Raw genomic sequence first — 12,951 nt, forward strand, 5'->3', positions numbered from 1 at the left:
CCTATCTTGGCAAGGGTCAAGCAATTGTGTGAAGCTTTCCAGTTCTGTCGCTGGTCTTGGGTTCCAAGATCAGCCAACTCTTCAGCGGATTATCTTGCGTCGGTTGGCTGTCCAGAGATGTGTGATCGGGTTTGGGTTGACAGACCCCCATCTTCGTTGGTGCATGTTTTGAATAAGGATGGGCTTCCTTGTCCGCCGTGAGTTGTTGTTGCGGTGGTTGGGGAGACACTCAACCTAGTTGCAATGTCTGCTTGTTTGTATCCCCTTCCATCGTTTTCTTTCTGTTTGTGCCTGTTTGGTGTTCGCCATTCGTTGGCTCTCCTGCTGTTTTCGGCTTTGGCCTTGGTTTTCTTCCAAAAAAAAAAAACAAAATTACAACAATTAAACGGAATACAGTAAGCATTATCATCTCTCTTAATTAGTTTTCCCAGCCACCAATCTTTATATAAAATTTGAAGTTATACGTAAGTGTAAGTCAGATGGTATGCTAGCACATGTATAGATAGATCTACAGCTATCTCCATTCGAATGGTTTAGAGGGTCGAAATTAGCCTGAAAATCGTCTCCAATCGACGGCTAACCCAGAGGGCTTGTGGGCCCCACGTAATTTGAAAGGGCTGGCCTCATGCAGCCAGCCTAGGACTGGCCAGAAAATCAGAGTAATCATGTTGGTTATAACCGACAAGATTGCTTAAAAAAAATTTGAATCCAACGGTGAGCTGATGCCAGTTACCGTTGCATTCAAATTATTATTATTTTTTTTTGGGCAAATTTTTTTAAAAAAATTCCTAAAAATTCTAATTTTTTTCCTATAAATACCTAAACTATTCATTCACCATTCCTCACAAAAATTTCACCATTTCAATTCTCATATTTTCTTTCATCTTTCAAAAATCTATCCTTCAATTCTCATATTTTCTTTCCTTTTTCAATTCTCACAAAATTTAAGTTGTACTAGTTTTTAAATTTAAATAATAAATTATGTTTGGCCTTATGAACCTTTGGCTCTTGGTTGGGGACAGTTTTTTGTAACAGGGCTAAAATGAGCCATATGGCCCCTTGGCCCTTGGTTGGAGATGGAAGCAAATATGGTAATGTACTGTTCATTAAAATATTAATATCTTTGATGACCAGAGAGCTAAAACGAGCCATCTGACTAGCTCTTGGTTAGAGATGGCTTAACAACCTATATGCGTGTTAGAGGACGGTATATGGAGAATAAGTGAAAAATGTGGGACAAAAAGTGAGTTTACCCCAAAAACTTTCATATCGTTGGTTAAAAGTCAAAACAATTGTTGTTAACAAATAGCGAATTTTAACGAAAAATTTTCGCTACTGTTTATTTTAACGAAAAATCACATTTTTACTCTAAAAAGTAAATCCAAGTACCATTCACTTTACCATTTATTTTGTTCATCGTTAAAACTTAAAATTTTCAAACCATTTTCATTAGTTTTAATTAAAAAATACTGACGTCTTGTATGCTTCTCAAAGGAGGAAGGAATCTCGGATCTCTTCAATCCATAGAGTCATCATCTTTGAGAGTAGGTTAGGATTCTCGGCTAGGTTCCTCTTTCCGTTTCAACTCAAAGCAAAAGCTATATGGCTGTTTAGGACAGTTTTGTTTCTGTTCCAACCTAGTTTTTTATATTTGATTTGAGAATCTTTTTCTTCACTGCTGGGTTTCTCACTCTCTCTCCTCACTGTTGCTTATGTCAGTGAAAACTGGTTTATGAAAGACGGGAGCTCCTCCATATATAGTTCGCTTAGGTTTATCAAAGATCACCCTACCCTTTGTTTTTCTTAAAAATTTGAAAAATAAAGAAATATTTTAATGTTTCGAAAACATAGACTAGTGCGATCAATGTAATAATACAATTATTTAGAATTTTATTCGTCAAATTTCTAGATAATAGTATTGGTACACTTATTATAGCGAACCATATTTTCAATACACTTAAAATATCTCTTTTATTGATGGGAGTTTTAACGAAAAATTATATTTTTACACTAAAAAGTCAATCCTGGTATTATTCACTTTACTCTTTATATTGTCCTTATTATTAAAATTCAAAGTTTGCAAATTCTTTTCATCAGTTTTCCTTTTATTAATAGTTACAACTAACGTGTATGTGTAGCAATGAGCAGAGCTGCAGACTCAACTACGAAGAACAAGTCTTACTATTATTGTGAACCTGACTAATTTTGTACGCATGAATGATGAATCAATGAAATTTGGATATTGGCAAATACTGGCTCTCTTTTTAAGGTCAGTTTTTAACTTGTTCAATTAAGGGCATGCTCCTTTTAAAAAAACAATATTTGGCTGCTAAAAATTCAGTAGTCATTCCTACTTTCACCCAATCAGATTTGGACACGTGTTCAATTTGTGTTTATAATTTCAGTTATTTGGACACGTGTCTAAATTTGATTGGTTGAAAGTAGGAATGGCTGCTGAATTTTCAGGAGCCAAGTATTGTTTTTTTATTTTAGAGATACTTTGGATGCGGTCCCTAATCCTTAACATTCTTTGATTAAAACCTTATTAGTATTCAAAGTTTGATCAAGGTCCCTTGACTTTGTACACCTCATTATATTAGGGGTGTGCTATCCACACCCCATTTTACTTCTCACACACCCCTTGATAATTTATGTCTGTTGATCTTCTTCAGTTCATCCGATCCGACGGTCGAAAATAAAAAAGGTGTGTAAGAAGTAAAATGAAATGTGTGGATATCACACCCCTTATATTACTATTAATATTTATATTTTTATAGTTTTGATATTTTATGAGATTTATAATCCTATAAATTTAAAATTCCTCATTATAATACTATTAGAAACGGTTACAATAAAAAAATTCAAACATTTTAATTGAATAAGAAGTAATAAATGACAAAAGAATGTATCCATAGTATTAAAAAAATTGGTACATTTTTACAAAAATAATTTGGTACATTTCACATATAACAAAGTTGTGCAACCCGTCCCAAATTTTAGAGTTTATAAATTTTAAAATGTGAATTTACGAAAATACCCTAGAGGCGAGGGTATTGATTTTCGTTGACCGCTAGTTCATAACGCGTATGAACTATTACTTTACTGTATTCCAAAAGTATTTGGCGGTGCGAATGCGTAGACGCACGCAAAAAAAAAAAAAAGAATTCGGAACTACAACAGAGGTTTACGAGACTATAAATTCGGAAAGTACGTGGTAAGGACTGTTATTTATTATTTTATTCATTTCTCATAAAATACCACTATATTTTTTAATAGTTTGTTGTTAGGAATTTGGGGGAAAAAGAAGGAAACGGGGAGGAAGGATAATCGAGGAAAGAAAAGGGATTGGGCAAGGATGCCCAATCAGAAAAAGAGGGACATGAGGAAAGAATTAGAAGAGGAGGGAAGAAAGTCTGCCCAATGAGAAGAGAGGAAAGGATGGGAAAGGAAAGAGGAGAAATGGAGAGGATTGGCCGGATCTCTTGAACCCGCACCCAAGCCAGTTTCAAAACCAGTGGAATTCTGGCGGTTCCAAGCCGTTTTTCAGACGAATTTCATCCCATTTTCACCTGTAATCATCACCATACCTCTTCTCTTTCATTCTTCTATCAAGATTCGATGGAAATTGGGTCAAATCCGTGACATTTGGCGATGGTGACACCGACGGGTCTTGTGTCGATTCTCCCATTTCTGAAGCAATCTCTTCCAATTGTCACCACCAATAGACTTCCCTTGAGGCTTAGAACAATGCCCAACCATTGGTTGGAGCGTCGGAGTCGAATTAGGGACGAATTAAGAACACCCATTTCTAGGGTTCCCAGCGGATTTGAGGAAAATTGGAGCCCTTCCGGGCCAAATTGGCCTTGGTCACAGGTACGAAAGTTACTCTACTCATTGAGATCTTCATTCCTGTAATTTTTGGTAATTTTTAGAAATAGTTCAGTTTTTAGGCTAGCCAGGGCGGTTGACCGCCACCCGCGGTGGTGCATGGCTAGGGGGCCGTTGATGTTATTATTAGGCTAACTAGATACTTTGAGTTCAGTTTTGGTAATTGTATGATGTAGGTTGATTGTTAGAATCTAAATTCTCTACGTTACGTTAATATGTCGTTATATGATTCGACGATCCGACCGTTGGATCGTCACCAAACTTTAATATGTTATAGTACGTAATATTTGAGAACCACAGATACTTACGGATCTGGAATCCAACTTACGGATCTTCCCGAATTGGATTTGTCAGTTCATAAAATAAAATGTTTACCGCCACTTGATTTTGGGCAATTGGTGGAGATCCGATCGTTGGATCATAATGAAACCTTAGGATGTTTTTCTAGAAGTTTAATGTGAGTCTTTGGAAGCAACGGATTGGAAATCCGTGATGTAGATCTTCCGAATTGAATTACGTAGGATGCATTTTATGTAAATTTTGTATTTTATCTGTCAGAACTCTGAGATGTGATTTGATAATTAGTCATAGGCGACGATGGTTTATGATGTCTCGACATGCGTGCTAGGAGGTCGTGGCACGGACCTTAGGTGAGTAAGTCTTTTCCTTTCTATCGTATATTATATATATATATATATATGATTGACAATTCCATAAACGGTCAGAAATTGAGTGTTGCATATAATTACTGTTAATGCTTTGAAGTGCTAATGCGAACTACGAATGGCTTGATCCCTGATTAGGGTCGTAGGTAGTCTAACGAGACATTAGATGCAGCCATACCATAAATGAAACTAAATAATTGAGACAATAGCCTTGTTTGAGAAATTGAGCAATATGAAGGAATTTGGTGAAAAATGTGAGATTTAACCTTACGTCTCGGTGATTAAATGTTGATTATAAATCAATGTGTGAAGAAACGAGAAATTGTGATTTTACGTTTTATAAATGCCATGCCATAATTAGTTTATATTTTAGTATATAATTTGGTAAAAATCTGCATAGTGTTGCACACAAAACGGAGGTCAAGGTAAGTTCAAGTGAGTATTTAATGTCGGTATGATTGAATAATAATTAGTGATGAACAGATGTGAGTAGAGCTCATAAACCTGCACCCCGGTGTTAGTGCTCCCACCTGTGGCCAAGGAACAATCCTTCACGTGATGTTCACCTCCTGCACCTTACGCTCACCTTGGTTCAAGGTAGGTGCACATGTCTGTCGTACAGACCACTATAAGCGGTTCCGACTTATAGGTGACCCGCGATTATTTGCACAGTCTTCACGTGATCGTAGCACTTGAGCATATTTATTTACGCCCAGTCCTGTCGTACAAACCACCTTAGGTGATTCCGACTTGTGTGTAGGTATACTTGATGAGATATGGATAAGTCGTACATGTCACTATAGGTGACTCCCGACTTATGAGCTAGCATATGTGATGAGATATGGATAAATGGATAAGTCGTACTAGTCACTATAGGTGACTCCCGACTTATGAGCTAGCATATATGATGAGATATGGATAAGTTGTACAGATCACTAGAGGTGACTCTCGACTAATGAGATAGTATATGTGATGAGATATGGATAAGTCGTACAGGTCACTATAGGTGACTCCAACTTGCGTGCTAGTATGAGTTATTAATCACATGATTATTGATATTGCTGATGAGATGTTGTGTTGTAGTATATTTATGGTTTACTGTTGATATACTTTTGGCTTCACATTGATACGTGGTATGATTTTCTGGAAACTATACAGTTGTTGCAGTGAAGGGTTATAATACTTTAGATGGTTTCTATTAAAATTTCATTTCTAGGGCCACTCACCCTTGTTTTGTTTTCACCCTCTAGTTTTATTAGCTGAGCTTTCTTATCATCGAAGATTCGTGGCAAGTCTTGGTATTAGAGATTACCTTCGATGGTATGATTTTCAATCCACTCTATTGTACTTTACTTATGCTCTGACGTCACATGTGAAATGAGTTCATTTCTGCTCTCGGCGCACTTTTGTATTTAGGCATTCTTAGGTTTAAATTTATTCATATTTTTCCACATCATCATACTTTATGGCTTCACCCTCCAGGTGTCGGTCAACACAGCTCGATTCGGAGTCCTAGTGGACATCCCGGGTCGGGGTGTGTCAAAAGTGGTACATTAATAAAGAAGAATGGGTACATTATAAATAAATTAGGGTACAAATAAAAGATTAAAAATTATGAGTACAAATGAATTTTTAAAAATATAGGCGCTAAAAGAAATTAATACATGGGTACAAAATAAAACTAAAAAGAAAATACTACAAATTAAAAAAAATTGTTGCAAATTAAAAGTGGGTACAAACTAAAAATATAGATATATGATACAAAGTTTAGGCATAAAACATAAATATACCATATGTAATTTTTCTATCATTGATTAAATATACAATATCATGTGATAATATACACATGGGTACAAACACAAATAAAACTTCAAAAATTATGGGCACAAAAAGAAACTAATATATGAGTACAAATTAAAACTGAAAAGAAAATTGGTACAAATTAAAAAATATTTTCAAACTAAAAATAGGTACAAACTAAAAATAAAAATATATGATAGGAAATTTAGCCATAAATATAAATATACTAATTGTAACATTTTTAACACTAAAGGAATATATTTAAAAATAAAAATATTTTATTATTCAAATAATTAATGATGTTATTAATACGCAAGGACCTTGATCAAAAATTCAAAATGAATAGGGTTTTAATCAATGAAGTAATAAAAAAATGATGTGAACCTAATTTTCCCTTTATTTTATGTATAACAATGGAATTGATGTTTGAGAGTAAATACATATCAAAATTAACAAGGTATTTCGAGAGCTTGTGACTTCAACTTGTAAAAGCATTTGCTATATCTTCCAAACTTTTTTGGGTGAAGTGTCGATTTAGTCATTGAACTATCACCTCAGTGAAAATTAGGTTCCTGAATTAATTTTTTTTAGTAAAATAAGTCCCTAAATTCATTAGAATGTGCTAATTTCATCCCTACTATTATATTCAAAACTATTTTATCCAATTTTTCGTCAACTTAAGTCACTTGACACACTTTAAAGTGTAATACCATCATTTTCTCGTCTATAAGTACTTAACATTTCATATAGGTTGCGAATTTAATATCTAATTTACCCTCAAAAATTAACTTACACTATTTGTTTATGAAAAACTACCAATTTCTCCTCCAAAGATAACTCCATAAACTATTTCTTTATGAAAAACTACCAATCTACCCTCCAATGTGTATCACATGCAAGTAACGTGACTTAACTTGACGAAAAATTCAATATAGTAGCTTCAAATATAACATTAGAGATGTAATTGGCATATTTTTATAATTCAAGGACTAATTTTTCTGAAAATATAGTTTATGGACCTAATTTTCACTAAGGTGATAATTTAGGGACTAAATTGGCTGTTTACCCAACTTTTTTTTGGTGGGAAAGACTAACAAGCATTACAAATTTACAATCTCTTGATGAAATAAAAATTATGAATTAAATCACAAGATTACGCCCATCTCCAACCGACTTAGCCAAAGGGTCATATGGCTAAAATTAACTCACAATGACACGAAAATCATCTCCAACCGAGGGCTAAGCCAAAGGACTTGTGAGCCCTACCAAGTCAAAATCCCAAATCAGGCCAGCGGGCTGGTCATTTCCAGCCAACTAGCCTTCCAGCGTCATAATGTCAAGCTTGACATTTTGCCAGCCCTTCAGCTCAGCCCATTTGAATGCCAACGGCTACCTGGCGTTAGCATGACGCCAACTAGCAATGGCTAACTAACGTCAGGTTACCATTGGAATTTGATTTTTTTTTTTTGACGAATTTCTTATTTTTTTTCTATAAATACATAAGTCATTCCTACACCATTTCTGACATACTTTTCATTTTAGCGTTGCTCACTTTAGCGACACGTGTCATTCGAAATTCTATCAAAAAATTATCGAGATTACATAAAGATAGAAATCTGGAGAGTTACTCACGTTAGCGACATGTATCACTTGAAATCCTATCCAAAACATTATTGAGATTATATAAAAATAAGAAATTCGGAGCCTTGTTCATTTAGCGACAAGTAACACTCAAAATATGTTTGAAATCTTTATTTTAATATGGTAGTTTAATTTAATTAACCATATTAATTCAATTAAAATAATAAATTATGTTTGACATATAACTCTTTAGCCCCCTCAGTTGGTGATGATTTTTGTCAAGGGGCTATGTTTGGCCTATGACCATTTAACCCCCTCAATTGGAGATGATATAAAATATGGTATGGCATTGTTTATTAAAATATAATTTATTACTGAGTTATAGGGCTAAAGAAACCCTTTGGCCCTCCTTCGATTAGAGATGATCTAATTTCGTAAATTAGAGAATATTACAACCAACACGGAGCAATTAAACTTGCCCAACAATACTATTGCAAGTGTGAAAAAAACACGAGACCAAGTTGAACTTTGTAAATTGCAAAACATCTCGATACAATCCTTCTAAGTTACATTCACCTATAGTGAATAACTAGCTCATAACCAATAATATGCAGGTTTGATATTGAGGTGATTGTAAAAAAAGTGGGTATGAAAAAAAATTGGGGGAGTTTTTGATGTTTGGTAAGCACTTCAAACCAACTTTATTTCAAAGTTTTAGATAGAAAAAAGTTAAAAATGCAAAGCTGCAAAAAGCAGCTTCAGAAAACAGCTTATTGTGAAGGCCTAATCGGATAAATGATCCCCGTGGTCATAAGGTATTCGAATGATAGCCCCTGTGGTAAAAAAATTCGAATTTAAACCCCTGTGGTCTAAGTCTGTTAGGATTTATGCCCTTCTGTTAAATAATGCTGACGTGGCTGCCACATATATGCCACGTGGCTGCCAAATGTCTGCCACGTGGCAAAATAATATTTTTTTATTTTTTTAAAAAAAACCTGAATTTTTACAAAAAAAAAAAAACAAAAAAAACAAAAACAAAAAACCCAGAACCTCCCCCCACCCTCCGCCCGTTCCCCCCCCCCCCCCCGCCGTTCTTCTCCTTCTTCCTTCTTCTTCTTCTTCCCGCCGGTCTCCCCGCGCGACTCCTCCCTCTCCCTCTTCCTCTTCCTCTTCTTCCTCTTCTTCTTCTTCTTCTTCTTCTTCTTCTTCTTCTTCTTCTTCTTCTTCCCGCCGGTCTCCCCGTCTTCTTCTTCTTCCCGCCGGTCTCCCCGGGAATCTTCTTCTTCTTCTTCCTCCCGCCGGTCTCCCCGCGCGACTCCTCCCTCTCCCTCTTCCTTCTTCTTCTTCTTCTTCTTCTTCTTCTTCTTCTTCTTCTTCTTCTTCTTCTTCTTCTTCTTCTTCTTCTTCTTCTTCCCGCCGGAGACCAGCTCCCCCCCCCCCGCCGGAGCCCTCTCCCCGCGCCCTCCTCCCTCTCCCTCTTCCCTCTTCTTCTTCTTGCAGATCTGCATTTTTTTTTTTTGTAAAAATTCAGGTTTTTAAAAAAAAAATTAAAAATTATTATTTTTGCCACGTGGCAGACATTTGGCAGCCACATGGCATATATGTGTCAACCACGTCAGCATTATTTAACAGAAGGGCATAAATCCTAACAGACTTAAACCACAGGGGTTTAAATCCTAACAGACTTAGATCACAGGGGTTTAAATCCGAATTTTTTTACCACAGGGGCTATCATCCGAATACCTTATGACCACGGGGACCATTTATCCAATTAGGCCTATTGTGAAAACACGGAGCTACAGTAAATTCTATTAATGAAAATTTCAAATTGCCAACGTTGCCCTCGTTTCTCTCTGCCTTCTCTCTATCGCACGCCCTCCTTTCGCAGAACATTCAGCACGCCCTATTCTTCTCTGGTGCCTGCAGATGCACCTCTTCCTTCTCCTCCTTTTCCTCTCTCTCTGTCGGTCTCAGCGCCACAGACACCGCCGCCGCCTTCCCTCATTCTCTCGCCATCGCCTTCCCTCCTTCATATGGTAAGCTTCTCTTCTCTAAAATTTTGTTATTTATTTGTTTGGATTTTTTAATTTGGGGATGGGGAGAGTGAGTGAAAGAGGGGTGGGAAGAGCAAAGGGATGAGTGTATGGGTGTCGGGAAAACTGAGGATGGAGAAAACAAGAGAATTTGAGAGAGAAGTAAGAAAAATTGATTACTTCTCTATTCATTTTCCTTGACTGAATCTTGATGCATGTTAAGCGTGAGAAGTGATAATGCATGTTTGTTCCCTAAATCTTGTTTTGGATTAAAGAGTTATTTGTGTTTTTGTTGTGCTTGGTTGGGGAAAAAGTTTAGGAAAATTTGGAATTGTTTCGATTGGTATTGGATTTGAGTGTATCGCTTCTTTTCTGATACAAGGTTGAAACCCTCATCCATGCAGTTGAGAAAATTGCCAAGTTGAAGATTCCCCTGCTGATTGGTATTGCATTCAATGAAGCCATTATTGAAGAAAGAAAGCAAGGGATCCAAGAAATTCAACAACAGATCAGTGAAGTTAATGAGATTTTCAAAGATCTAGCTGTACTGGTCCATGATAAAGGAGCTATAATCAGTTAGTCCAGTTTCTGTTCATTGTTTCTCAGAAATTGAATTTGTGAGTCACTTGTACTTTGTGTGCCCTACTTTGAACGATGCTGTATGTACATGTGTGTTTCAGATGATATTGGTTCTAACATTGAGAACTCCCATGCCGCAACTGTGCAAGCTACCTCCCACCTTGTGAAAGCATCCAAGACCCAAAGATCTAATTCATCTCTGGTAATTTTCTTTTCCTTCAACACGAGTTTGTTCAACCCGATTCCTGTTTTCTCTTGTTTTGTGTATTCAACTCCAAGATAAGTTGCTATTCAAAATTTTTAACCAAAGGATGCGATATATTGGCTGGATTGATATACATAGTTGGTTAATTTTTTTAGTTCAGCTATTATACATAAAGCATTGGATTCATAGAGGTTGCTAATTATTTGTGCTATTTGGGCAGACTTGTTTTCTGTTGGTGATATTTGGAGTCATCCTCATCATTGTGATTATAGTTGTGGTGGCTTGAGCTGTGATCAAAAGGAATTATATATAAAGTATTTGAAGTGGTTGGTGGTGGTGTTTCCTTGCAAGAAGAGCTCATCTCGGTGTCTCCTCTCCTCTCCTCTCCTTCAACTTTGAACTGGGTCTGATGCTAATGCCAAACGGCTCAGACTCACCTATTGGTATTGGAGTGGTTCGCATCCTGGACAGTTACTATGTATTAAGCATTAAGCATAGAACAGTGGGGTATAGAACCTGAACCCTATCCAAGACTAGAAGCATTAAGCATAGAACAAGCAAACAGATGTATTTATCATTTTTTCCGTAAACTAATGATATATTTTCTCTTTTTTTCTTTTGTAAGTTTCAAAGGGTAGGGATTTTTACACCTGTGTTTTCTTCTTTTGTTGTCATTTCCTTGTTTCTATCAGGTTTCTGTCCCTTTATTTTGTTTTGATATATTAAATTCAAAGGCTAGAAAAAGAAATGGAGGAATGCAAGGGGAGAAAAATGGAGTTGAAAAATCGCTTCTGTTTCCTTTTTTTTTAACAAAAAAAAAAAAGAAGATATGTACATATGATGAAAACCTATGAATTCCTATTTTATATAATTGAACATGCCCTTAAAATAAGTTTATAAATATTTTTCATACTAATTAATATTTAAGATAAAGTTTATAAATATTTTTTTTTTAAAATAAAGTATATTTAGTAATTCATCTTTATTTGTTAAGAAAATTAAATTAATGGCATATCTAGTATTATACTCTTTTTTTCATTTCACAGTCACATCTGTTTTATATAAAAATTTATCAAACACTATAATACTGTATTTTTTTTCAAAAGCACTTTTACAAAAAAGTTTACCAAACACTTTGCTGCTTTATTTTACAGCTGCTTATTCTCACAACGTAGCAGAAACAGTTTTTTTTTCAAAGTACAGCAATACCAAACCAACCCTTAATATGGTTCATGCGAATGATTTCCAGATCAATAAATGGTCACATGCATAAAGAGTTAATGTGTTTATATGTTAATCCTTGTACACCACCGTTTGTTAATGAAAATTCACTATCGCTTTTTATCGAAATAAGTGAAGAGTAAAGCTACATACACCATGATTTATTATACACATGGTTTAGATACTAAATTGAAGTTTCAATGTGTTTGATTTGTTGGTGTTTAACTCTAGTGTGTGGTATTTAATTAGGGATGAGGGTCCTCTTTGGATCCTCTGATCCTCACATCCTATCTGTTTATCATATATCGTGCGGTCAGTTTTCGTTAAGTACTGTTTGTGTTTAATTTTAAATAAAAAAAATTAAAATAATTTCTAACTGCATAATGTATAATAAACGGATAAAATCGAGGATTTCTAGGATCTTGATGGGATCCAAATCCTTTAGTGAAATGCATGGATAATGACTACATGAAATATATATCTGTAGGTGCAAACACAATTGTGTGGGAAAAGAGTTGAAAAGTATTTAGCCAATAGGCGGAGTTGCAATGTGTTTGATAAGGGTTCGAGTAAGCGGAGCTGAGTGAAAGAAGGCTCTTTGTAGGTTCGACCAGTCATGGCACCAACCCAACCTAACGACAAAAAATAATTCAGCTCTACAGATTTTGCAGGTGGCCTGCGTGGCCTAGCTCGGGTTTCCTTGAAACTAGTGTTGAGGTAAAAAATAAATAAAAAAAAAAGAGGTTGTTCCCTAATTCAGGGAAAATGGGAACGTGAGTGGCAAACAAATCAATGATAAAGATTATTTTAAGGAAATCTACACCATCCATTGTAAAATAAAAATAAATTTTAATTTTATAATGAGAAACAGTTCCTCCATTTTCCTAGACGTGCAAAAGAAGTTGGTGAAAAACTACCCACTTTCTCACCCCACTCTTCCCGTCACCCTAAGTCTATAAAAGGGGGAGAAGACACAGAA

At 35.6% G+C, this 12,951-nt stretch overlaps 1 protein-coding gene across 1 annotated transcript; it reads left to right on the forward strand.

The window, feature by feature from the left end:
* The first annotated feature begins 9,802 nt into the window (after positions 1 to 9,802).
* On the forward strand, positions 9,803 to 11,400 carry LOC103407523 (syntaxin-22-like). The gene is made up of 4 exons (XM_008346443.4): positions 9,803 to 9,970; positions 10,350 to 10,542; positions 10,648 to 10,748; positions 10,972 to 11,400. The coding sequence occupies exons 1-4, from the start codon at positions 9,968 to 9,970 to the stop codon at positions 11,035 to 11,037; spliced, it is 363 nt and encodes a 120-aa protein (XP_008344665.1). The 5' UTR covers positions 9,803 to 9,967; the 3' UTR covers positions 11,038 to 11,400.
* The last annotated feature ends 1,551 nt before the right edge of the window (positions 11,401 to 12,951 follow it).

The sequence above is a fragment of the Malus domestica genome, chromosome 17 (assembly GCF_042453785.1).
Source record: "Malus domestica chromosome 17, GDT2T_hap1".
Classification (NCBI taxonomy): Eukaryota; Viridiplantae; Streptophyta; class Magnoliopsida; order Rosales; family Rosaceae; genus Malus; species Malus domestica.